This window comes from Leptidea sinapis, chromosome 19, assembly GCF_905404315.1.
Source record: "Leptidea sinapis chromosome 19, ilLepSina1.1, whole genome shotgun sequence".
NCBI lineage: Eukaryota > Metazoa > Arthropoda > Insecta > Lepidoptera > Pieridae > Leptidea > Leptidea sinapis.
In genome coordinates, this window is record NC_066283.1 from 13,031,889 (window position 1) to 13,059,025 (window position 27,137).

General features: G+C 35.6%; 1 protein-coding gene across 8 annotated transcripts in view; it reads right to left on the reverse strand.

Annotated features, from left to right (window-relative positions):
* LOC126969717 (E3 ubiquitin-protein ligase RBBP6) overlaps window positions 1-27,137 on the reverse strand; it is a 55,848-nt gene that overhangs the window by 16,340 nt on the left and 12,371 nt on the right. For 4 of the 8 annotated variants that reach the window (XM_050815268.1, XM_050815267.1, XM_050815261.1 and 1 more), the window contains 8 exons: window positions 25,505-25,542; window positions 24,277-24,351; window positions 20,873-20,931; window positions 20,702-20,797; window positions 20,012-20,548; window positions 18,891-18,980; window positions 12,930-13,052; window positions 11,805-11,873 (listed from right to left, as the gene is read on the reverse strand). In XM_050815268.1, coding sequence (XP_050671225.1) covers window positions 11,805-11,873; window positions 12,930-13,052; window positions 18,891-18,980; window positions 20,012-20,548; window positions 20,702-20,797; window positions 20,873-20,931; window positions 24,277-24,351; window positions 25,505-25,542 — 1,087 coding nt within the window. The remainder of the gene's footprint in view (window positions 1-11,804; window positions 11,874-12,929; window positions 13,053-18,890; window positions 18,981-20,011; window positions 20,549-20,701; window positions 20,798-20,872; window positions 20,932-24,276; window positions 24,352-25,504; window positions 25,543-27,137) is intronic. The other 4 variants (XM_050815262.1, XM_050815266.1, XM_050815263.1 and 1 more) reach the window with 3 other exon arrangements.

Sequence of the window (27,137 nt, forward strand, 5' to 3'; positions counted from 1 at the left end):
TTGTAGGACAACCAATCAACCAGCGCACAGCGCAAGTTGCAAGGCGTGCCCTGGCCGAAAAAGGGTTCGAAGAAATTAACCAACCACCATACAGCCCGGACTTGCCTCCAGCGACTATTTTCTTATTTAATAAAAAATCTCCGAGTGCGAAGACATTCGAGTGACGAAGAGATCAAGGTGGCAGTTGACGAGCATTTTCAAGGCAAAGACGGCAAATAATATTTTTACTGGGTTACAAGCGCTTTATGGAAAAAGTAAGAAATGTATTGAAGTAGAGGGGGGGGGGGGGGGGGGGGGACTACATAGAAAAATATTTTTTGAACAGCATTTTTAATACCCTAATTAATATAATTGATAGGCTTATAATACTATAGACGTCTCACGTAATAGTGAACCACAGTAGCAGTCCTAGACTTAACATACTAGCATAATAGACAACCTGACTCCCCTAATGCGTGAACAATTTTATTGCTATATTTCTGTTAGAGATGCTCTTCTCTCCTGCAGTCTATACGCGAGTGTATTGTAAATATATGGAACTAAAAATGGTCATCAACAGACACTTAACCCTTCGGAAGTATGTCTACGGATACATGACCTGGATGATCAGAAAACAAATGTACCAATACATACTACAAGAAAATAAATTATAACAACTTCATTTTCTGTTCACGATTCTTCTTTACCCACCCATAGTTTGACCGCCTAGTACTACACAGAAACAAAAAAAAATACATCCTAATTGATATTTTAATATTTAACACATCGAAAAAATACGCCGCCAGTAAACCCACTTCATAATACTTGGCACGTGTCTCTATCTATCTAAGCCATAGGTTCTCAACGTGGGCGATAACGCCCCCGTTGTGGGCGTTTGAGACTTTCGGGGGGGCAGTAGAAGACCCAGAGAAAATTAGGGGGCATTGAGATGGCGCAGATGGGGCGTGGGTACATTAAAAAATATAGTCTAAAAAGGCAAAAAAATACACGAAAATACTATAGAAATAAACGTATTCTCAAAGTGGGCGGTGAGCAAAATAAGGTTGAGAAACTATGATATTAAGCGATTGACAGAGTGACTAATAACAAAATGTAATTTTCTGCATTTAATCTGCGTTTTATCGGAATTAAAACTAATGGATAACGCAATTTTTATTTATAAAATGAAAAGCCAACGATTTCTTAACTATTTTATTAGCAATTGCTTAAAAGATGCGAAATAATTCATTTAACATTATAATGCATAATTTAACAACTTAACAACTATCACATACACGTCATCACAGTTCGGTTACAAGGCAACTTGACTAGAAATTGTAAAATATTTACTAAAAATATTTTAATACTACTACATACAGTCAGTCTAATTTGTGAATTCACATTATTAACAGCAACATATTATGTATATGTCCGAAGACCTTATAACTTCTAGACGTCTTATAAAGGCCGAACGCTTTAGAAACACAGATCTTATCTGACATATAAATAAAATTGGAGTGTCTGTTTATAATATTGAAATAGCCGTTTTTTACTACATGTATATAAATATATATATGGTATAAACAATATTTTTTACAATTTTTGTCGGTTTGTTCTAGCTAATCTCTGAAATGGATGGACTGATTTTGACGGGACTTTTATTGGCATTAGAAAAATTCTTTTATTTTAGAAAAATAAAGCAATGTTGCAATGTCCCAGAAACGGTCTACCTCTAAAAATTATTTATATGGCAAAACAACGTTTGCCGGGTCAGCTAGTATTAAAATAAAATAAAATCAAAATCACTTTATTAATGTAGGTCAAGGAAATGACACTTATAAATATCAAAAAAATATTATTGAATCTACCGCTACTTCGTAAAGGGTTGAGCTAATGAGAAGAATTAGCAAGAAACTCATTGCCACTCTTTTAAATCCAGATTTACATATTCATTTTTTTACAAAACATTTCAATTACAATATAATATGTAAACGGATGCAACAAACATACTCAAACGTCAAATAGTCAATGTCTTACACGAGTAAGTCAAAAAAGTAAATGTAAATTAATACAAAAGTTATTGAGTACAGTAGCTGCATCATCCACATACACCATAAATAAATAAGTCTATTCAGAGTATTGTTTACTTTTTTCCTGTAAAATAGCGATCGATAAATAATTGCACTTCACCTACAGTTTAGTATAAGCATGGTCTGAAGGACGACTATCGCTGCACCGAGTTGAATTTTCGCTCGAGATGGACTCAAGAGAAGTCTAGGCTATCCTAGTATGCCGATGAAAACATCTGTGTATAATCTGTAAGCTGAAGATCGACGCCGGCGAGTTCTAAAATTTGTATAGACACGTTCGGAATAGATCTTATCTTATGGTCTGGGCCACAGACTTACAATATAACAGCGTATAGGCAAAAAAGGGTACGAGAATGAAGAACAGCTCTAATGGACATATAGCAAGATGGAAATGGTTTTTTACTTATATGAAAATAAGGGACGAGACGAGCAGGACGTACAGCTGTTGGTAATTGTTACTCCCTTCCCATTGCAATGCAGTGTCAGGATTATTGAAAAACCCAAAAATTCTGAGCGGCACTACAACTGCGCTAGTCACCTTTGAGACATAATATGTTAAGTCTCATTTGCCAAGTAATTTCACTAGCTATGGTGCCCTTCAGACCGAAACACAGTAATGCTTCCACATTACCGCTTCAAGGCAGAAATAGGCGCCGTTGTGAAACCCATAATCTAGCCGGCATCCTGTGCAAAGGAGGCTCCCACCGGTGCAAATGATATTCTAAGTCTGTTATGATATGGCGAGAAATTAATTCTTTAGGAGTTCTAATTCCTCAAGGCACGAATTCATCGTCTGGATTTGCCAAATCGAAGTCCCGACCACAAGTCAATAGAGCTGTCTGTATGTATATCTCTGAGAAGTTATTTGGCGAAGAGTAAGATGAGTGCAGTCTTCTCCGTAGACCGTCATATAAGTAATATGAGTACCGCAGAATGGAAACAATTTCCGCAAAGAACCATTGGCGATATACTTCTTGATTACAAATGTTTTATAAATAAATAATATGTATAGTATATAGTATGTACAATAAAATTATAAAAAATAGAGCTATAGTTTTTAACATAGCCTATATCTTATCAATTATACGTCTAGATAGACTGTGACAGCTGTGATAATGTCGAAAAAAAATTGAGGTTGACAGTTGACCTCTATTTTAAAGTTGAGCGTTTATCAAATATCGCATATTATGGTCGTCACCAGTAACACTTGGTGGCTATTATTTGATTTGTTTTTATTTTCTCATTACAAAATTCATGCAATAACATATAGTATAAACATTTTGTATGATAAAGAAACAGTCAAACATATTATAATACTGGTTTGTAATTAATACACTAGTCAACAAAGTATAAGATTCAGAAACTGTTACAAACTTCTTCGTATAACCTTTTTAAAAAGAGTCTGCAATAAAAAAGTTTAAAGCAATTCTAGTGTGTATTCTAAATTCAAATTTTCATTTAATATGTTAGGCCTCAATTCTACCACAACTTTGCATGAATTCTCGCCTATAGGTTTATTTTTGTTTATATTTTCATTATTTCGGAGTAGAATTTATTCTGGCTATTATTTAGAATCATTTATTTATTTTATTTAGTGGCTGTTTCACAATGTCCAAGTAGCAGATTGTCATAGGCTAGATAATTTAATGGCAACATAAAAGTTCCAGATATTACTTTAATATTCCAGAACAGATTGCGTTTCACAATCACTATATTTAATTTCTAGATGAATTATCTGGCAGATTGGTCTGGCCACCGCGCACTCAATAGTTCCGTTTCACGAAATGAAAATATTAAAAAAGCTGTTTCTTATGTAATAACGAAATAACGTAGCGCAGACTTAATGGCTTTTAATGACAATTTTATTTCATACTAGCTGACCCGACAGATGTTGTTCTGTATATAATAAATAAAATAATGTTTTTATATGAATTTGTCAATAAAAAATCATAACATCAAAAATTACTTCGTAAAATATGCATCCTGCTGTCGAATGAAATTGTTTCACAGCAGTACTGTCAAAACGTGCGTCAATAAATTCTCTCATAGAAATTATGTATGGACACATCAAAGGAAAAACAAATTTGTTGTTTTTATTTAATTTAGCAGCATTTTCCTATTTATTCTCCTTTTAAACCTTCTCTGGACTTTCACAAATAATTCAAGACCAAAATTAGCCAAAACGGTCCAGCCCTTCTCGAGTTTTAGCGAGACTAACAAACAGCAATCCTTTTTTATATATATAGATTTTACTGTTTTCTATTTGTATATATTTCTAAATACCGTTTCTACAACTATTTTCACAATAAAATGAATCATCACATAATTGTGTTCCGCTTCCGTGTAACGAATTTTAAGAATGTCAACTAATCAATTGTCATTAGCTCTTCATTATTATTGTCATTAAGTCATAACATGAATAAAGCATTTGCCAAACATTATAGTAGAGGAGCCCAGGCGGGGATTTTGGGATTTATTCGAGTGCGTCAGAATAACATAAGGGAAGTACTCCCGTATATAGGGTCGAACGGCATAAAAGGCATTTATTTTCTCAAGATTGATTCCTTTAGAATTATTTTTGATGTCATTTCTAACATACTAGATAGTAGTATCTAGTATATTAGTAGTATCGGTAGTAGTACCGTTTCGGAAAAAAATGGCGCTCTGAGAGAGAAGAAGCGGCGCAAGAAAATCTCCCAGCATTCTTTTTTTGCGCTGTTTTTATAAAAAATATACAATATTGTACTGTCATTGCTATTGTTATAAAATAATCATAATCTTGTCCCAGGCTGTCCAAGAGAGTCTAGAGCAGCCGATAAGATTAGTAAAAATAGACGATCCTTGCAATAACTCGAGCTCCTCAGATTGAGGTAAGGTAAGTTAATTATTATTTCAATAATCTAACAATTTGAGCGTTACATAGGGAAATCGGAACGTAACAAGGTTTCAAACCAAGAATTTCAAACCGTAAGGTTAAGGGAAATCCTCCACAGAATAGTCATATTATGGGTTAGGACGACAAGGACATTAAGATGATATTTCATGGTCACAATTTTTTGTGCATTTTCTAAAATCGGTCATAACTTTTGGTCACGTCCAAATCATCTCTTGGCCAGGAGCTACAATTGGCTTCACTTAACACCTCCTCTCAATGACGCGGCGTAAAAGATATATTTTATATATTTTCTACCCCTTCGTTGGCCCAACCCCACCATGCAAACCGGCAGATTAATATTTTTCCGTTTTCAGTAATAATAGTTCTGGCTTCGACTTATGTCTTTTGGCCGAGTAGAGTTATCATAATATATATCCTGTTATTTACTTAAACATTACTTTGCTTCTCTTGCATTACTGATTGCTTTGATTTTCAATAATATGATTAATTAGCTTTCAAAAATACAATAAAAATGGCATAAATCGCATATAAACTAACACTCACTATGCCACACTCTCTGTGCCTATGACCACAAAGAGAAAAAAAACATTATCTTTTTTTTTTTTAAACGAGCGTATCTGTTTTTAAGTGATCACCGCCGCCCACAATCTCTTGCAACACCAGAGGAATCACAGGAGCGTTGCGGGCCTTTAAGGAAGGTGTAAGCGCTTCTTTGGGTACCTTACCCATGTCGTATCGTCCCTGAAACACCGCACAAGGAAGCTCATTCCACAGCTTTGTAGTACGTGGAAGAAAGCTCCTTGAAAAACCGCACTGTGGAGGACCGCCACACATCCAGATGGTGAGGATGATATCCTAACTTGTGGCGTGTCGTGCGAAGGTGGAATTCGGCGGCAGGAATCAGGTTAAACAGCTCTTCGGAACACTCCCCGTGATAAATGCGGTAGAAGACACACAATGAAGCGACGTCTCTACGCAACGCCAAGTGATCGAGCCGTTCACAGAGCACTGGGTCCCCGACAATTCGAGCTGCTCTGCGTTGCACGCGGTCAAATGGATCGAGCTGATACTGCGGAAGTGTGCCAGACCAGAGTTGACAGCAATACTCCATGTGTGGCCGGACCTGCGCTTTGTAGAGCGCTAGAATGTGGGCCGGCTTGAAGTATTGCCGTGCTCTATTAATGACGCCCAGTTTCTTTGAAGCCAATTTGGCTTTGCCTTCCAGATGACCACGAAATTGGCAATCGCTCGAGATCTCGAGACCCAGTATTCCGATACTAGGCGAGGCTTTGAGGGAAGTGTTGTCGAAGAGCGGTGATACGACAAATGGTTGACAGGTCAGACAGCTGGGTGTCCCCATCTTGTTTTGTAAAAGCAATTATTAGTGTACTCTTCAAAACTTTAATGTAAATATGAATAATAGTGTTCAATTAATGCATTTTTGGAAGAGGGATGCAGAGATCTTGCCATGGCTACAGTTAATCATAATTTACCAAGTGTAGTTTCTGGCGGTGTTGAAGCTGGAACAAGTACAAATGTCAGCCTTTCATGTGGCTGTTCAATATTGCAACGACAAAGTGATATTGTTTTAAGAGAAAACCCTACTGAAATGCAACAATCTACATATAACTTTATAGAAAGCAATGTAGCACCAGGAGAGGCTTGTAGGCTTTAATAGAACATAAAAAGCATTTATTGAATTGAACTTCTAATAATTAAATTGCAGCGTTTTAGTTCATTAAATGTTAAATATGTACAAAAAATAATAATTTATCACTGTTATTAAACAAATCAAATAGAATTTTTGTATTATATTAATATCTATATATTGTATTAATATCTATTTTTATATACTTTATTTTTGTACGAACTGCGCAGCGCCGCCAACAGACAGCACTAGCAGGGTCGCCAAGCGATGTTGGAGGTTCTCGTATTGAAATGATTATAAGTCTGACTGCGATTGTATGCTCTTTTATTATGCTATGCAACTAAAGGTGTATAAAGGTGATACACACACTACAAACAATAATTATGTGGCAAAACATACATCAATAAGCCTTTATCAATCATAATAATTTATGAGTCATTTATTCTCAGATCTCGTCGGTAGATCGTATATGTCATGCTGGTCGGAAGCGAACTAAAAGGTAGGTTATTCGTATGAACGGTCAAGATGAAAATAGACCTCTACGGGACCATTTATTTAATGAAAATTTTATTGATGAAAGATAAGATGGGACTTTTTTGTAAAACAAAATACTGAAAATAAATATCAAAAATGAAAATACTAAAGACGAGGCAGTAAGGGCCCGCAAGAACAAAATAAAAACAATGTACGCTGTGCTCCTGTCAAATCAAAAATCAATGGAGGTGCGTTCATAACTCGTTATTTTTACGAAAACACCTAAGCAAACATTTAATTTGTAATTCAAAGAACTATATTTATTTATATTACTATTATTTAATAAGTACAAAAAAAAGTCTTAATGGTTTATAATTTGACGCTATAAAGCGCAATTTTAAAATGTTTTTTTAGTATTTTCTACGCAAAAAAACCGCTAAAATCATATCATTTTAGGTTTCAAAACGCAACGCATATGGTTCGAGTAAGAGAGACAAACTTATGCAACGACTGTAGAGCGTCATCTCTTTCTCACACCGCGGACCACAGACAAATTTATTTCGTTCATTTTTCATAAGCGATCCAAGCGCCAAACAGTAAAAGGCACTTCATGGTACGAATTTTAGTGATTCAATTTAGGTACCTAAACTAAACTGCATCGGAATCGCATCGCTTATTAAAAATTGATGGTAGGCCCTCTGGAGACTCAGATGAGAGGATTGCAACATTATTACAAGTACCAAGGCGAACATTGGAAGATTTGATGGACAAAGTGAGGGAGATTTTCTGCCAAGATACCTTGGTATTAGTAACATAAGTCATGAAGAATAATTGGAACTGAGCCTTACCATTCCTAATGGATTGTTTAGAGGTGAAAATTTGGCAATTTTCATATGTGATGGAACATATATTTAAATTATTAAAAGCTCTCACTACTTTTAAGTTGCAAAAGGACTCATATTCATTGCATAAATACAGAAATCTGTTAAAACCATTTTTAATTGTTGCTTGTGATGGATATATTGTTGTTTGTTTTGGCCTATACAAAGCAACTACATCAGATGCTGTCATTATATATAATTTATTTTCTAATGAGAATTCTGCTCCACGGTTGTATCTTAGAAATGGTGACGCTTTTATATTAGATAGGGGATTCAGAGATAGTATCAGTTTATTAGAAAATTGTGGCTATAGAGCATTTATACCAGAATTACTGTTAGAAGGTGAACACCAGTTGACAACAGATCAAGCCAACCAAAGTCGTTGTGTTACCATTTGCAGAAGTGGAATATGGATATCTCAAAATACTAAGACAAGAATAATTCAATAGACCCCTTCCCCACATGATGCAACACTTTGAAATAGCTGCTGCTTTATTAAATAGGTTTGGTGTTCGCCTTTAAGATAATATAAATATCAGACAAATAATGGAAATAATGAGAGAGAAGATTAATTTAGAAAATAATCTGGCAAATATGGTTGAGGCCCAGAACATGAATAGAAGAACAGCCATTTCCAAAATATAATGGCTCACAGAAACAATGTTTACTTTCCCATCTTAGAATATTATAATAATTTAATTTTATTAGCTTTTTTTTGAGGAGCATATACATTTTCATAGCGAATACAGGATTGAAGTGTGCAGTGTTAATACAATATTAATAAGAGGTAATATAAGTTTCCAGAAGACAATTTTATGTATATATTTTAATTGAAACTAATCTGGCTGGACGAGCAGGATTAGTTGAATATTTCGGTAGTTGGTAGACGGACGGTAGGCTGTTGTGCGCATACTATGTCACTTGTTTGGTATCTCGGTTGGGCCAGACATCAACAAAATATTACAGCACCTGCAGAATTTCTTAATGATATTGTGATAAGAGAAGATGAAGAACAAAAAATAAAATAGTAGCAAGTTGTTTTTTTTAAATCACCCCACTATATGTAGAAAACTATAAACATAAGAGACAATTAAATGAATAGTAAGTTTTGGTTTGCCAATTCTTGTTATAACATCTTCCGCTTAGGTTTTGCGAACCGACGTTTCATTGGCTCGAAGAATCTTCGAACCTTCATTGACTATCACAAGTACTTCCATTCTTGTTGAAGTGAAACTTCTTTAGAATCGTTGTGATTTCAAACCGGATGCAACGGAAAAAACGACAGGTAAGAGACACAAATACAAAAATGTGTAGGATGAAGCCGGCAAAGAATGAGACAGAAATATGCATACTATTGAAGTGAAAACTTCTTTATCGTCGTTGTGATTTGAAAGTCGATGAAACGAAAAAGCGACAAGAAAAAGAGCAGTCACATAAATTCATAATATTTAACATGGGAGATAATAAGATAGGAAGCATAATACAATGTTTTGGTACCAGGCGATCATAGTTAAAGAAGAGATTGTCTTAAGTATGGCGCGAGTATAATCGACAAGTATTAACTCACTTCGAGTACAAAGCGAACAAGTCGCCTGGTGGTTTCTATAAACTCTATAGATTATTCAACATCTAAAAATACTGTGCACATTTTGTTTTATTTCCTATTTGGTCCGGCATAACCTCAAAAACTTCTGGAATATATTTATTTCTAGACTTACTAAAGATTATTCTTAGCGTCAATCGATCTATATTATTACATAGTTTCCACACTAATACACTTAAGAAGTTAACAAAATATTTGTATGGAGGTTCGCTATTGTTCTTTGAACGTTATATATAAATATATTTAAAAAATCCGACTACCGAATAACAACTGAATATTTTCTTCTTTTAATTTTACACTCTTAATTCCGTTTAAAACGTTTTCTCTCTCTCTATTCAGTTATTATTTTCACAATTTTTTTTTCATAATTAATAAATGTTTTTTTTTATACTGATTGAATATTTTTCGTTCTCCTTTTTTTTGAACTTAAATTGTATTCAAAATAAAACTTTGTATCAAATATCTAAACATTATCATTGTTATTCAAACAAAAAAAAATATCATGGCTTAGACACGTGCGTTGTTAGACAGTGATCTTACTATAGCAATGTCAGTGATCTAAAATGGAGTATATCTTTTTCTATTAAAAAGCAGTGTTTAGCTTGTTTGTTTTTAACTAAAGCATGGTTAAGCACGACATAAACTGAAATGCACAGGAACAATTAAATGAACGGAAAGCAATTTTTGACAGCTTATCATCCATCTGTCATCATCATATAATCTAAACCTTCCTTAAGAATTTGATCTATCCGTTAGACACACCTTAGACAAGCCTCGACTCGTGTTTAAATATAAGCAATGTCTAAAGAATGTTGAACGCTATGTGTTCAACATAGGGCTTCCAATCCCGCGGCCTGTATTCAATCTCGGCATTTGTGGGACCACGAATTTACAATCCCGCGGAATCTCGGTATTTGCGGGATCCCGCGCCATTTTCTAATCCCGCGAGATGTGGGATTACGGGCGCGGGATCCGCGGGAATTGCGGGACTGAAAAAAAAGCGTACATGCGATGCAAAATAGGATAATCTGCGTCAAATATTATTCTTAATAACTCAAGTTATGAACTGTTTCGTATTTTCGTGAAGTTTATTAATACACCCAATGAATCTTACATTTACGTACAAACCCTTAAACCCCACAAGTGTGTAAGCAGAAAGGGCATTTTCTGCTGCAGGCTATATTGCGTCTAAAATTAGTTTCAGTTAAGATTAAAAGCTGTATTGCTGATTGTAAGCTGCATTAAGTAATAATTTATCAGTTTAAAATGTGTTTTTTTTTTGGATTGGAAGCCCTAGTTCAACACATGTTTAACTTATCTGTAATAACACAGTATAAGTTATATTTGAAACATAGTTTAAGAGTCTTAGACAATGTTGACTAGTGTATGCAATGAGAAGCTATAACAAATAAATAATCTCCAATAACAAATACTAATACATATTTGATAGATTAAATCGAACGAGTCAAGAAACTGTTCATATTTTAATCTCTATTTTGCCAGTGTAAACAATTTAAGGCACACTTATTTTTACTAAAACATACAACTTTGGCATACAAAAACAATCATCAATAGGTTTAATACTTAAATTTACAAACAACACTTATGACATAATTTTAATAACTAAACACTTACGGCCTTACAAATAAAATAGGCATAAAGTTATAACCAAGCATAAATTAAGAATATGTAAAATGTTTACAAATAGACATTTTGCTTACGAATGGTTGGTTCTGACGTATAACGTTTCCCGCGTTTATTTGCAAGGCAGAATTATCATTGTATTGACAGTGTTGTCAACGATATTGTTAACATTTTGCATATTCTTTGTTTATCATCAGTTATAACTTTATACCAAGTTTATTTGTAAAGCCGTCAAAATTTTATAACAATAATAAACATTACGGTACAAAATTAAAAACATACAATTTAATTCTAAAATACTTCCAGGGCAGATAGATCACGCAGACTTCACGAACTTCATTCAGCTACACAGCAACGCTATCTTTAAACGCCACTTTTCATACTTACCATACAACGAGACACAATGCATGTCCAAACTAACATACACACACATATATATTTTATATAGCACGTCAAAGTTAAAACAACTGAATCGAGTCCGCATTTATAATTCGTATCGGTGGGGCGGAGTATAAGGTGAGAGGTTGGTCTATCGAGCCGGGAGATTGTTCGAGAGCGGTGGTGGACACTAATACAGAGAGTATCGTACCTGGCTCCGAAGGGAGGCTCCATGGGGCGTCGTGGCGGCGACAGCAACTCGTCGTACACTCCTGCGTATCTGTAGCAAATTATTTAATTTTAAAAGTTTATATCTTTGCAGTTATACTTCTTTTGGCGCGATGGAGAAAAATGATGAGAGTGAATTTTTACGATGCGCACGCACACCGACATATGAATTCTACATCGTGAAGTTAGTTCTAGGTGGCATGAAAATCGATAACTATGTTCAAGTTGTATATTCTAGTATTTTTATATTTACAACACGTGTTTCGTTACAGTACAATTAAACAGTGTGAATAAATAAATATTATTTTGGTGTTTTTATTAAATCAATTTCATATACGACGGTGATAGTATTTACTAATAATTAATTAGTATATCTATATATATTGAATATTAGTAATAAAAGTGATTTGAATAAACTGTTTTGAGTGAATTTATAGATTTGAGGTTAATTGTCGGTATGTATCATTTATTTACATCGTTAATAAAAAATTGTAACATTATTATCTAAAAAATCGTTTTTATCGTTTTGTTTTATTTCTGGTATATTAACAAATTTTATGTTTAAAGAAAAATAAAATAATTAATTTTCTATACATGTTTATATTAACCTTTAATGCTAAAACTATCTTTGATCGCAACTATTTGTTAAAATTTGATTTATCTTTCCATGCGCCAAAGAAGAATAACTTCTAACACGTGTACATAAGTACATACATTCTTTTTTTTATATGAAAATAAGGCACGAGACGAGCAGGACGTTCAGCTGTTGGTTATTGATATACCCTGCCCATTACAATGTTGTGTCGCTCAGGATTCTTAAAAAACCCAATAATTCTGAGCGGCACTACAATTGCGCTCGTCACCTTGAGACGTAAGATGTTAAGTCTGATTTGCCCAGTAATTTCACTAGTTACGGTTTTTTTAGTTTTTTAGCTTACCAGCGATAAGAATGGCTTATCGCGTATATTGGGACAGCTTCAGATTATTGACAGCTGATTACTGACAGTCGAAGGTGGTAATATATCTCTATCTGTAGATAGTTTATTGGGAACGGCCGTAAATTTCTTTGACAGGAGCCGATAAGCTGGAGAAGTAAGTAAAAAATTACCGATGCGGTGAGGTGGGCCGCGGAGAGCGAGGCGGAGTCCGCACCACCGAGCGGAGCGGCGAGCGGTACCGCAGCGGCGACCGGACGCGGCGCCGCGGAGACGGCGTGCTGGGGTACACGGTACTATTGTAAATGGCATATGAGTCACTTGTGATATAAGACGAAAGAGGAGTGTGTGGTTTAATGAAACCACGGTAAAAGTGAAACTTTTTTTCACATTATAGACATTTAACTAAAAAATTTTGGAATAATATTCCATTAAGGGTATAAAAATCGCTTTATCAATCTTAATTTTATACTTGGAAAATTTGAATGATAATGGAAAATCATAAAACCAAACAAAATAGCGTGGAGCATTGGCACAAATGAGTAATAGTCTATACACTACACGGTCAGCTGCTGCGAACTACAGGCGCCGCCCGACCGTCACGCGACATGCAACACCCAGACGAAAAAGTTTGAGACGATGTAATAAAAGTTTCACTTTAAAAATAAAAAGACGTGTGGCACTCGGGGACTGCCGCAGTAAAGCTATTGCATAGCATTTTTTATCAACTAATGCAATTATAATTATTAATTTATTTTATTTATGCAGTATTTTTTTTGATAAAATTAATTTAAAAAAAAAAGCAAACACGAAGTGAGTAAAACTTAACTTGCAAGATTTGATTACAGACAGACAACAGGACAGGTGAAACTAAATAAAAATGCTTGTCATAATAATAAAAAATAAAAAACGTGATAAAAAAAATAAAAAAATTAAATAAAACCCCAGGCTCGAACCTGGGACCTTGTGCACAAAAGGCATACGTGATAACCGCTATTCCACGGCAACTGTAATGATGGTTGCAAAATATCTATATACATCTAGTAAGTAAGTCTTAGGCTATTTTCGTTACGAAATTTCTGAATTCGGTCTCCACGCTCAAGGCCAGCGATAGAAGCTATGCAATAACTTAAAAGACAAAAACTACAAAATCACAACAATAATGTCCTCTTCTGTAATCCACCTTATACTAAGCCGGAACTGTATTTTATTATATTGGCGTCCAATTTACATGGATATTTCACGAGTCATGGACTGATGACACTACAATATAAAGACATAGAGAAAATAATTATTTCGTTGGGCAATGTATATGTATATATTTTTTAGAACAAATTCCCAAAAATAAAAATAAAAAATGTGTTGTGAAATTCAAAACAATTCTTAGAATATATTTGAACCACCAATAGTTCCATTATAATTATTATAATAATAGAGAGTGGTAACAATAACTTATTAGATATATACTATACTAGCTAACCTGGCAAACGGTTTTGCCATATAATTTATTTTTAGGGTTCGACGGTTTTTTCTCAGACGTATTTTACAAATATCACTACAATGGAAAAGTATTTTCATTATATAGGTTAATATATAGTATGTATATATGAAACTCACAAAACTTTGAATTTCTATTCGTAACAGAATTTTCAAAATCGGTTTAGTAGATACAGAGGTAAAGGCCGGCAATGATCTTGTCATTCCTCTGAGTTGCAAGAGAACATTCTCTGGGCAGCGGTGATCACTTAACACCAGGAGGCCCGTACGCTCTTCAGTCCTCCTTTTCCATAAAAAAAGATTATCCTCTAAAAGATTGTGATAATGATTTTAAATGAAAGAAAGTTTTTCTTTTTTTGTCAATTTTTAATGTATTAAATTATTCTGCGATTCGGGACAAAGGCGAATCTAACAAATAAAAAATCATGAAAATCGAGTTTGTGTTTGTGTAATGTATATTAATTTGTACTAAGACTTAAAATAGGTCGGATGTATGTAGATGATGATGATAGTAAAGCAAAAGTTAAAGGTAGTCACTGCAATATATTCCTATGTTCTCTTAAATTATGTTAAATGATTTATTTCAGTCAGCATACCCATGCAGATTTTGCGATTTAAAAACGCCTGAGCAAGTCACGTAGAGTTGGCCTTAGGAAAAACCTGGCATTCCCAAATGTATGCCTGCTTCTTTTAGGGACTTTTGACCCTGCGATTTGTTGATAGTCATTGAAAATGCAACATAATAGGAACTGCATGCGTTTAAAATTAATCCCCTCCCCCCGTAGCCGTCCGGTCGTCCGCATGCCTGTTCCACTGCCCGACACCAGACCGCACCACAATATCGCGCACTCGGTTGTTTATCGTCATCGTCATAACTATTCAAATATTTGTTCAAATAATTTAGTATAGACAGAGATTATCTTCTTTACATATCTGTTATGTAAGCATGATTCTGATATGTACCTAAGCTATATTATTGTAAAGTTTCAATAAAATCCATTTAGTAGATTTTGTGTGAAAGAGCAACAAACATACGTCCAGACGTCCATACATTCTTACAAACTTTCGTATTTATAATATTAGTAGATACATCTTTAGAAAGCCAGAAGGTAGGGCTGAGATTTTCACAGGTCCATACATCCAGACACCCATACATTCATCCAACTTTCGTATTTATAATATGAGTAGATACTTCTTTGGAAAGCCAGAAGGTAGGGCTGAGATTTTCACAGGCTTGTAAGATTAAGTTTAGTATGTATCGATGTACCTATAAATTATGTCTGACCTAAATGACCTGTCGTTCTCACTTTTTGTCTCAGGTGGAAATGATGTCCGTCACACACAATTGATTTAATATGAATGACGCTATGCTGGGCTATATTTTTGTAATCTTTTACTTTCTCGCGGAAACCCGTCGCTTTTATGGGATTTTTAAATTTTATAATACTTACACATTGCTTTACCGGCAAAATGAGGTTGAAAAATTTTACTAAATTAGGTACAGAAGTTGTTGTGTACTAAGCTATATAAGAAACTATAGTATTTTATTTTTCCCACTCGTTAGTTTTCCAGGGTGAAAGGTATCCAAGATGTTGACCGGCAATATAATTATCAAAATGCCTAATTTTATTAAATTATGTAAGTTATATTACTAAGCAATATAAGATACTTAACTAATGAGTTATCCCACGGGAACTCTTTAATTTTCTGGGATGAAAAGTTTTTTTAGTGTTGACCGGCAACAAAATATATCAATATGCCAAATTTAATTAAATAATGTGCATAAGTTGTTGACTACATTATATAAGTAAGTAGAGGTTTTTAACCGTCCCACGGAACTCTTTAATTTTCCGGGATAAAAAGTATCTAAGATAATGACTGGCAATATAAGGTGTGAACATACCAAATTTTATTAAATAATGTGAATAAGTTGTTGTGTACAACGCTATATAAGTAAGTAGATATTTTCAACTTTCCCATGGGAACTCTTTAATTTCCGGGATAAAAAGAATCTAAGGTGTTGACCGGCAATATAAGGTATCAACATACCAAATTTTATTGAATATTGTGCATAAGTTGTTGTGTACAACGCTATATAAGTAAGTAGATATTTTCATCTTTCCCACGGGAACTCTTTAATTTTCCGGGATAAAAAGTATCTAAGGTGTTGACCGGCAATATAAGGTATCAACATACCAAATTTTATTAAATATTGTGCATAAATTGTTGTGTACAACGCTATATAAGTAAGTAGATATTTTCATCTTTCCCACGGGAACTCTTTAATTTTCCGGGATAAAAAGTATCTAAGGTGTTGACCGGCAATATAAGGTATCAACATACCAAATTTTATTAAATATTGTGCATAAGTTGTTGTGTACAACGCTATATAAGTAAGTAGATATTTTCAACTTTCCCACGGGAACTCTTTAATTTCCGGGATAAAAAGTATCTAAGGTGTTGACCGGCAATATAAGGTATCAACATACCAAATTTTATTAAATCTTGTGCATAAGTTGTTGTGTACAACGCTATATAAGTAAGTAGATATTTTCATCTTTCCCACGGGAACTCTTTAATTTTCCGGGATAAAAAGTATCTAAGGTGTTGACCGGCAATATAAGGTATCAACATACCAAATTTTATTAAATATTGTGCATAAATTGTTGTGTACAACGCTATATAAGTAAGTAGATATTTTTATCTTTCCCACGGGAACTCTTTAATTTTCCGGGATAAAAAGTATCTAAGGTGTCGACCGGCAATATAAGGTATCAACATACCAAATTTTATTAAATATTGTGCATAAGTTGTTGTGTACAACGCTATATAAGTAAGTAGATATTTTCAAATTTCCCACGGGAACTCTTTAATTTCCGGGATAAAAAGTATCTAAGGTATTGACCGGCAATATAAGGTATCAACATACCAAATTTTATTAAATATTGTGCATAAGTTGTTGTGTACAACGCTATATAAGTAAGTAGATATTTTCATCTTTCCCACGGGAACTCAATAATTTTCCGGGATAAAAAGTATCTAAGGTGTTGACCGGCATGCCAAATTTGATTAAATTATGTGCATACGTTGTTGTGTACTACGCTATTTTAGCATAGCATGGAGAGGTTTTGAACTGTCCCACAGGAAGTATTATATTTTCCGGGATGAAAAGTATCTAAGATCCGGGAATATAAAGTATCATCATGCAAAATTTCAATTTAATGGGTAGTTTCAGAGATTAGCCCGTACAAACAGACAGAGAAATAAGAAATTCCAAAAATATCGGGACTTGTTCTATTTCTGTTCTTACATCCCCCTGACTCGCTTTTGATCATTTTTTTTTCTTTGCACAGAAATTTGATCTCTACAGATTTATTATAAGTATAGATTAGATGGGCAAAGTTTGTATTAATAATTACTTATTTATAGTTCTACCATAAACAGGATGGATAAGAGTGTTGGCGATTAAATTCATCAATTTCCCAGAAACACGTGGCGCGGGGCGGCGCGGCGGGAGATAACTTGTTCTCCGCGCCAATTACTGGAAATTTAGTTGTCATGGAGCCGGACATTGTGTGTCCGAGCGTATTACGAAAACAATAAATCAGGTATTAATGGAAGACGTTTGTATTGACATGAACACGGTTTACGCGATTTAAGTGAAGTTTCAAACGCCAATGTGATATTGAAATGGATGAGAATGTTCGAAACAACTGGCTCGACAGGACCAATAACGGATTGCGGCCGCCCAGTTCCTGCAAGATCAACCGACATTGTGGAGCGTGTTCGTGTTTCAGTTCAGCGAAATCCGCAACAGTCTAAACGTAAGAGAAGTCAGTCTTAAGACTGAAGCCTTTGGATTTGAAGGCTTATTAGGTTAATTAAAACCACATGATGCCAATAACCGAGTTAACTTTGTAGATTTGATGTTCGATTGGTTCTCCAATTTTACCAACGTGATATTCAGTGATGACGCCCAATTTTCATCTCAATCGCAATTTGAACAACCAAAATTATCGCTCTACGTCCGAGACATATACCCAACGCTTGCATGAACGTCTATTTCACAGCCCTAAACTTTTCGTGTGGACTGGAATAATAACTAATAACACACTTTTTTTGAGTAAGAAAGAGGGGAAGCGATGACGGTTAGAGTTAACAATTATTATTGCAATATGATAATAGACTTTTTGGTGTCTGCTTTGCAACAACTTCACACCAATAACTCGAGGATGTGGTTTCAAAAAGATGGGGCCACATGTCATACGGCTAGGGTATCCAATCCATAGTGCTGCTGAATAATATTTCTCCTGGAAAACTGATTTCGAAAAGGAAAAAAAATTAATTTATTATTTTCTGTGGGGCTGCCTCAAATCGGTGGTCTACGACAAAAATCCGACTAATTTAGAGCAGCGTTTAGAGCAGGTTTAGAAGAGGAATATTATTCATGAATGTAACAAAATACCGAGGACAACGCTTCAACGGGTTTTCATAATTCTGCAACTTCGGTGCCAAGAGTGTCAAGCAGCAGAGGGAAGTCATTTGGACTACATTATTTTTAAGTCTTGAAAATTCTTTAGTTTCTTCTTTTTAAAAATATAATGATTACTTTTTTATGATCGTGGCGCTCTACTCACCGGGACAGCGACAGAGACCTTTCTCGCGAGCGGCGCCGGCGAGGCGACGGCGACGGACGCCGCAACCGACCTCGGGACATCGATCGAGATCTGAAATATATCACCACATATTATCACACCTGGCACAAAGTTCAGTAAGACCAGGTTACATGAGACTGAAGAATATATCATACATACAATATGTTGTGATTTTGGGATGAATCGGAAAGCTGATTTATGTCGCTCTCCATAAAACACCATCTGTCTAATTAATAAACGCAGTATACAGCTAATCCAAGCTAAGATTACTTCTCCCTGTTAAGTAGTTAATTCTGTAGGGACAAAGGTAGGATAAAGACTAAGTTTTAAACTTGGAATAACTTTACTTCGCATTTATTAATAACACAGTATGTGTATGACACAGAAAAGAACCGTAGAACACCCAGAACAGTAGACAAACATTAAAAACTCCAATAGTGTTTAGGTTTTTCCATGCGAATAAAACCTTTCATACAAAGGTACTGTTGATTTGGTATTCATTGTGTAATGTATGTCCTTACATTTGAGGCCAAGAGAGCCCTAAGACATTTTTAGAATATTATGTTTACATTTGTAACAGTTAAGTCGGAGTAATTTAATAAATTATTTTAATACTAGCTGAACCGATGGACACTGTTCTGTTTTACAGGCATGTATGTGTACTGGTCTATCACATTTCTTAAAATTACACTATACATGTTATATTGTTAAGTCTAGCTCAAGCATATTCCCAGAGTTAATTATTAAATCGTATTTTTGTCTATAATTCACATAACCGGGCTGAGTCACTCGATTTCCCTTTACATTAATTATTGTGGAGCCGACTGCTCTTTGGATACAAGAGATATATCAGAATTTGTTAAAAATCATTGCAAAAAGTGAGAATAAAATTCAAATTATACTCAAAGAAATTATTTTTGATAGAGCACGTCACTGAAAATCACAAATAGCGATATCATTAAAATTATTTCAAAACAAGCAGATTTTCATTCGATCTAGCTACACTTAATTATAATAATGTACAAGCGACAACCACCATAGACACATTGCTATAAAAGCTCTACAATACAATGACATAACAGACAGTAGCATGCATAACGAACCTAGAGTATCGAAGTCTGCTCGAACCTCGGCTTCGAGGGCGGACGGGGCGCGGGGAGCGGGGCGAACGCGAGCGGGGCGGAGGCAGGGGGCGGGGAGAGCGAGACATCCGGACGGGGCGGGGCGAGCGAGACATCCGGACGGGGCGAGGAGAACGAGACATCCGCACGGGGCGAGGAGAACGAGACATCCGCACGGGGCGAGGAGAACGAGACATCCGCACGGGGCGAGGAGAACGAGACATGCGTATCGGGCGAGGAGAACGAGACTCGCGGAGTGGGCGGGGTGATCGCGAGCTGCGGATCGCACGGGGCGACCGTGACCCGCGAAGCCGGGGAGATCGGGACGCGCGGGGGCGGGGCGAGCGAGAAGCACGCGGGCGGGGCGAGCGGGGCGGGCGGGCCGGGGGCGAGCGGGGCGAGCGCGACGCACTGCGCGAGCCCGAGTGCACGCGGCGCCTCTCCTCTTCCCGTCTCTTGGCCCGCATCTCCTTTTCGCGGATCATTCGATTGAAAGCCTCCAGCGGGTCCTCACTGCGCCTGCGTCAATACGTCTACTATTACCAGCAATTCCACACCAATTTTTTTGTTTTATTTGTTGAAAATAGCTTCATAAGAACAACACGAACGACAATTATTCAGGTTTGAAATAAATAATAACTATTTAACGAACACAAGTAGGTAGGTACTTACGCATTGGGCGAATCTTTGATCCCAGGCGGAGGTGGTTGATAGAGGTCGTGCGCCGGGTACTGTTCATTATAGCGAGGCGGTCTTCCAAATGGTGCACTAAAAAACATTTAATACAAATAGAGTACACAAAAAAACAACCAAAGTATAAGATAATAAGGAATTTACACGCACTTGTAATGCGGCGGTGGCAGCCCCGGCATGTAGTGAGGCGGACCTCGGTGATATGGTGCCTGAAAATAAAACCTTTATCTAAATTTCACACAGATACCATAATATTATGTTTAATAAATACAAATACTAGGACACGTCCTTTGTAAACTTATAATATACAAGTTTTGTTAAAAAAAAATGGTATGAGATGTTCTATTAGTGGTAGTGCGAATATCATTCACCCACTTAAAACCGACGTGAAATAGCAGACAGACTACGCCAGGAGCAGATTAAACAATCGTGGACAATCCGTCCCTGGGCATGCAAAATTAGTACTTGTACCGTATGTTGGATACCCGGGCTCTACCCTTGTAGTCTGGAGGAGGAAAAACTATGCTGACTCGGTGCAAATAGAGCAAGAGCTGTGAACTTTTGTTATATCAGAGGGCTTCGGGGTCTAATTTAAATCCACTTCCACCTGAAGAAGGGCGAAACCGGCCTTAGGCAGATAGTAGGACGCTTGACTGATTGTATACCACAGTAAGGTTTATCATAAGGAGGTCTCAATCATGGTTTCAACGCTCCTGCAAAATGGCCTCTCAAAAGAATTGAACAGTACCGGTACTTTGTCATGGATCCCATAATCCGAACCTAAAAAAACTCTCAACAAACTACCCTCGAAGTGCATCCTTTCCAATAAAAAAGAATCATCGAAATCGATTGGTGTGATATTGAGGTATGCGTCCTATTGTGGCGCACATAGTAAATGCAAATTTAAGATATGGTTTCCTGATGGAACCCGCTGTCAGAAAATGGTCAAATTAAAATGGGACCACACGGGAGCACCAGCTTTCAAATACAAAAAGAATCATAAAAATCGGTTCACCCAGTCGAAAGCTGTTAGGTATTTTTTAAGCTTCCTAAAAAGCTGAAACAATCTAATTTAAAGTGATTACCTAGGTAACACTGAAAATGTTTAGAAAATGAAACACTGCTTAATGTAGAAAGTCGCCAATACTTTTATTTATCGAAGTAATCTCCGTTCCTCTCTACACATCGTCCCATTCGATGGAACCACTGAGAAAAGCAGTGGGCCCATTCTTCCTTAGGGGTCTGTTCTATGGCATTTTCGTACGCTTTCACAGCATCTTCAGGGCTCGTAAAGCGAATACCTCAAATTTTATCTTTAGTTCTTGGGAATAAATAAAAGTCGCAGGGCGCCAGGTCAGGACTGTATGGTGGATAACTCACTATCTCGACACCTGCCATAGTCAAATATTCAACAGTCAGTTTTGCGGAGTGCGCTGAAAAGCATTGTCGTGGTGAAGGAGGATCCTGCTTCGAGGGCGCTGCTGTCGAATTTTTTCCAGGACAACAGGCAAACAGCGATTGACATACCAGTCTGCAGTAACTGTCCTTCCATCTTCTAGCACAACTGTCGCGAAATGACCTTTTCGACCAATCTCGAGGCAATCATCTTTTTTCCTTGACTTCTTCCTTTCTTTACCTTAGTTGGCCGATCCTCGAAAGGAAACACCCACGGAGCTGATTGTCTTTTGGTTTCGGGTTCGTAGCAATATATCCAGCTTTCATAACCTGTGACGATGTCAAATGCAGCATTTGAGTCACCGCCGTTGAACTTATCTAACATTTGACGATACCAGTATATGCGAAGGTGTTTCTGGTCGTCGGCTTAAGTATGGGGAATCCATCTGGTACAAAGCTTCCTGACGCCTTAATGTTCGTGTAATATTTTTTGAACTTGACTCATACCAATGCCTAGGCTTGCCCGTATCGGTTGATAGGTCACTCTCTTATCTTCCTCTATCATGCATCGAACAGCACAGATGTTATCTTCAGTATTCGCTGTTAAAAGACGTCCCTCACGCGGATCATCATTGAGATTGCTACGTCCACGCCTAAACTCGTTAAACCAATTGTAAATAGTAGCACGAGATGGGGCTTCATTAAGAAATGCCAATCGCAGCCTATCATAGCTTTGTTGTTGAGTAAGCCCACAACGAAAGTCATAATAATCATTGACCGAAAATTTTCTCGCGTTAGGTTCATTTTCACGTGTAGATTATCAAGAGATAGTAGCATTTTCAAGAGTTTTAGATTTATTAGATAGAATGCAATATACTACATTAGGTTACCAAGGAGTTCTAAAATTGAAATTCAAAAAAGTTTTCATTAGCAGTGTTTCTAACTGGCCAGTTCTAAACATTTTCAGTGTTACCCACGTATTATTATAATGAAATTGCCATTCATGATAGCTATTTATTTATTGCCTATATACTAGGTTTGACTATGTCATGGTCTTCCAACGCATATATTTAATTACTATCTGCAGCTAATGTAGGTTTGACAACGACAGAATGGTTGATTTTAAATAGCGGTTATATACCTATTTATATTCTAGAAAAAACTGAGTTTTTTTTATAAAATGACTTTATACTACTTATGCTGTGCGTTCTAAATTACACCTTATTGTATGACCGCAAGAGTCCCTATTTCTTTAATCCATTCGGTGGGGTGAGACTTCCGTACTTATTGATTCTTATCAGCAACAGAATCCATTGGTTCAATAGTACAGGATGTATTTTTTTTGCAAAATCATTCGGGTCGATTTCCGTCAAAAGTTCAAGAAATTTTAGAAAACTAAATATGCAGTTGTTGGTTTCTTATAAATCGAGGGCATGACTCCTTTTACGACTTTTCTCTAAGTCTCGTAGTTTCCGACTTGGCCATCACCGCCCTTCTCAAAAAACCACCCTGTATATTCATTATCATTGGTCCGATATTATAACGGACAACGCCCGCTGCTAACAGCCGCACGCGCTTCTTGCAACAACAACACGAGAAGAATTACAACAATGTTGACAACACTCAATTCCTTACGTCTAATTTAATTAAAGGCATATATTTTGGAACGAAGTTCCTTACGGCAGGCTTGGAGGGGATAGGGATGTTGCTGCGCGACCGAACTGAAAAAAATGTGATAGTAAAACTGTAAGAAAAAATCCGTGGAAAAAAGTGCGTGGAATAAAACCGTTAAATGAGACGTGCGCAGGCGCGACAGTCGCATACACAAGCGAGTTGTGTATATATTATCAATATTATTATATTAATATATGATAACGATTATAGCAATATTAGAACGATTTTTTTGCAATTTGTGTCGATTCTACATTAGCCGAAGGAACTTCGTTCCTACCTCGTGTCCCACGACACCACATCATTTTTCTCAAAATTGATTCTTATTGATGTCATTTCTAATAACTACTAGATACTACTATCGCTTCGGAAACAAATTGCGCTCTGAGAGAGAAGAAGCGGCGCAAGAAACTCTCCCAGCAATCTTTTTTTGCGCTCTTTTCAATAAAAAATTTAATAATTTCCTCCGAAAGGTTTGTCCAACGTACATTTGTAGACATGGGGTCCCGTCGCTCATCAATCGTCGGTGTGCTGGCACGTTGTTCGTCACCTCTGCCCATCTGCTTAACGTGAAAAAGAAAACCTCGATGAAGCAAGTATAATAATATAGGGAATATGCTGAATAGACTTACAATACACTATCGTATAGGTGAATAAAGCGTACGGAATGGAAGAACATCTCAAACGGATATATTTTATTTATTTTTATTTATTTTAAGCAAACTTTACAACATTTTTACTCTTCATATTAATTCTATAAACTATATACATGTATTTGCCTTTAACGAAGTTTGGCAGATTAAATTATAATGAAATAATAACGCTGGCAAATAAATGGTAAGTAATTATATAAAATAAAGAAGAAGAAGTCCTGAATTATGTGTGCTTGTGATACATGATTATTAAATAGATATGTGTATAGTGTATGAATATGTGAGTGTTATGAGCTGTGAGTAGTGTTTAGTCTAAATATATAGCAACATAGAAAAGGTAAGCTAATCTATTGTTACTGTAACCTATTTTCATTGAGAAGTCGTAAACAGTCAGCCACGCTTGGCATTAGCTCCTTACTATTTTGAATATTATACCACAAACTAACGCATACACTGACAAATCAAAATCAGTCACGCATTATCGAACAGTAAGGTCAGTCTATTAATTTTTATTTATTTTATATTATTTTCATTAAAATCTATGGGTATTTGCATATTATAAAAAAAAATAAAAAAAAAATGAAAAAATATTTATTTCTGTAACAAAAATGGTACAAACATAATAGTGGATGTGACCTTCTATTAAGTGAGAAACACCTGTGCCAGAAGGCCACGCTCTTCCATATCAATTAAAATTAACAGTACCAAAAAATTATTATGATTTGATAGAATCAAATATTTGTTTTAGTAAAATTACTAACTTTAAAATTGCAAGCCTACATAAATATTTTTGATAACAATTTAATTTGAGCATGTAATAATGTCAGTGAATTCTCTCCTTGGACATATGGATTGATTGTGTGTCTTTTATATATGATATTAGGTTAATGGACATTTCTATTAATACCATCAAAGAAACCATAACCAATTATGGTTACGTTATATTAATAATATTACAGATAAAAGTTATTTGAATTTTAATTTAATAGACATATCCATTAATGCCATCAAAGAGACTGTGATCTTGTTAATATAATATTATTGTAAAAAGTTATTTACTCACATTAGGCCCCTCCATTCCTTGACTCCTTGGACCGGGCCCTAAAAAAAATCAACTATTTACAATCAATTTAAACTATTCTTAATAATAAATGCTTAAGTCATTACCGAACCATTATGATGATTTTCATGCAATTGTAAAATACTATAGTTATGAACAAAACTCGATGAAATAATTTTCTTTTAATACAGTAATCATCTTTATATACCGCGTTTTTATGCTGCGTATAACATAGTCATACTCTTATATAACGCGGGGATTCCCAACATTCTTATTTCTGTACTGTGAAATTTATAATGATTTGTACAGTTCATAATTAACTTCGCGAACTATTAACTACTATACGTTATTACAACATTAAATTATTTTATTAAATTTGTATATTAATAACCTCAATAAAATTGTAAAACTAGGCAAATAATTGGAAATACTTGTTACGAATTCTGTTTAATTATTAGTATTACGAATGACATGGATTTTAGATATTGGAATATAGAATTTATAAAATAAGAATGGTCGTAAAAACGCGTTATACGGGATGGCCCGTATAACACCTTTTCCTATAACGCGAAGCCTTTCTACCGCGCTATAGGCAGGACTACACATACTTTTTAAAGTGCAAAGCAATTGTAGAAAAATTGAATATTTCAAAAGTGACCAATAGGTTAGAGCGAGTATAACGTAAAAGTATATGGCTACAGAAATGTTGATCCCCATCCTAAACTTAATTGTTTATTATGTACACCTTAAATAACAATACATAATATGTTACGTCACATCTTTCACACCAATAATGACAATTTCTTAGCTACTCTTTTTAGCCATGAATAGTTTTTACTTATGCAATTAGGTATTTATTTCCGTACTGAGATTCATCTAAAATAAACCAACTATAATATCAAACTGCATCTTATGGTATAAGTATATTATTCTTATCGGTTCAGCAGTTTGCCCGGTGCAACCGAACAAAAAATACGGCTCTCTATTTTTTAATATAGATATAACAACAAAGAGAAGACTAATAGTTCAGATAAAAAAAAATCTAGCATTGGCACTAAAGAATACTATGAAATATTTTAATATTAGCAGCGATAGCGTAAAGCAAAAGATAATCTAGGCCACTACAACATATTATTATAAACATTCTGCAGCCACGAACGCGTTAAAAACGCGTTTTATTTAAATGAAAATAAGGGTAGAGACGAGCGATACGTTCAGCAGATGGTTATTGAATATGCCCTGCAGTTTTCAAGTCTAATATGCCGATTTCATGAGCTACGGTGCTCTTCAGACAGAAACACAGAAATGCTTACACATTACTGATTCACGGCAGAAATAGGCGCCGTTGTGCTACCCATAATCTAGCCGGCATCCTGTGCAAAGGAGCCTCCCACTGGTAAAAGTGAAAGTGGAAAAACTAGTTTAAAGGATTAAGGTGTATTAAGGCCAATGGAAAAACGATAGCTCTATAACACTACAGTAATAACTGTTTGTTTGTTAAGTAGAAAAAAAAACTGTTTCACTACTCATACTCGGAAAGTAATATTGTTTTGATCTGATTATTGGGTGGAAAATGCTGGTTCCCTCCATAGAGAAAAACTCATACAAATTCCTTCCCACCTAAGGGCCGGAATGA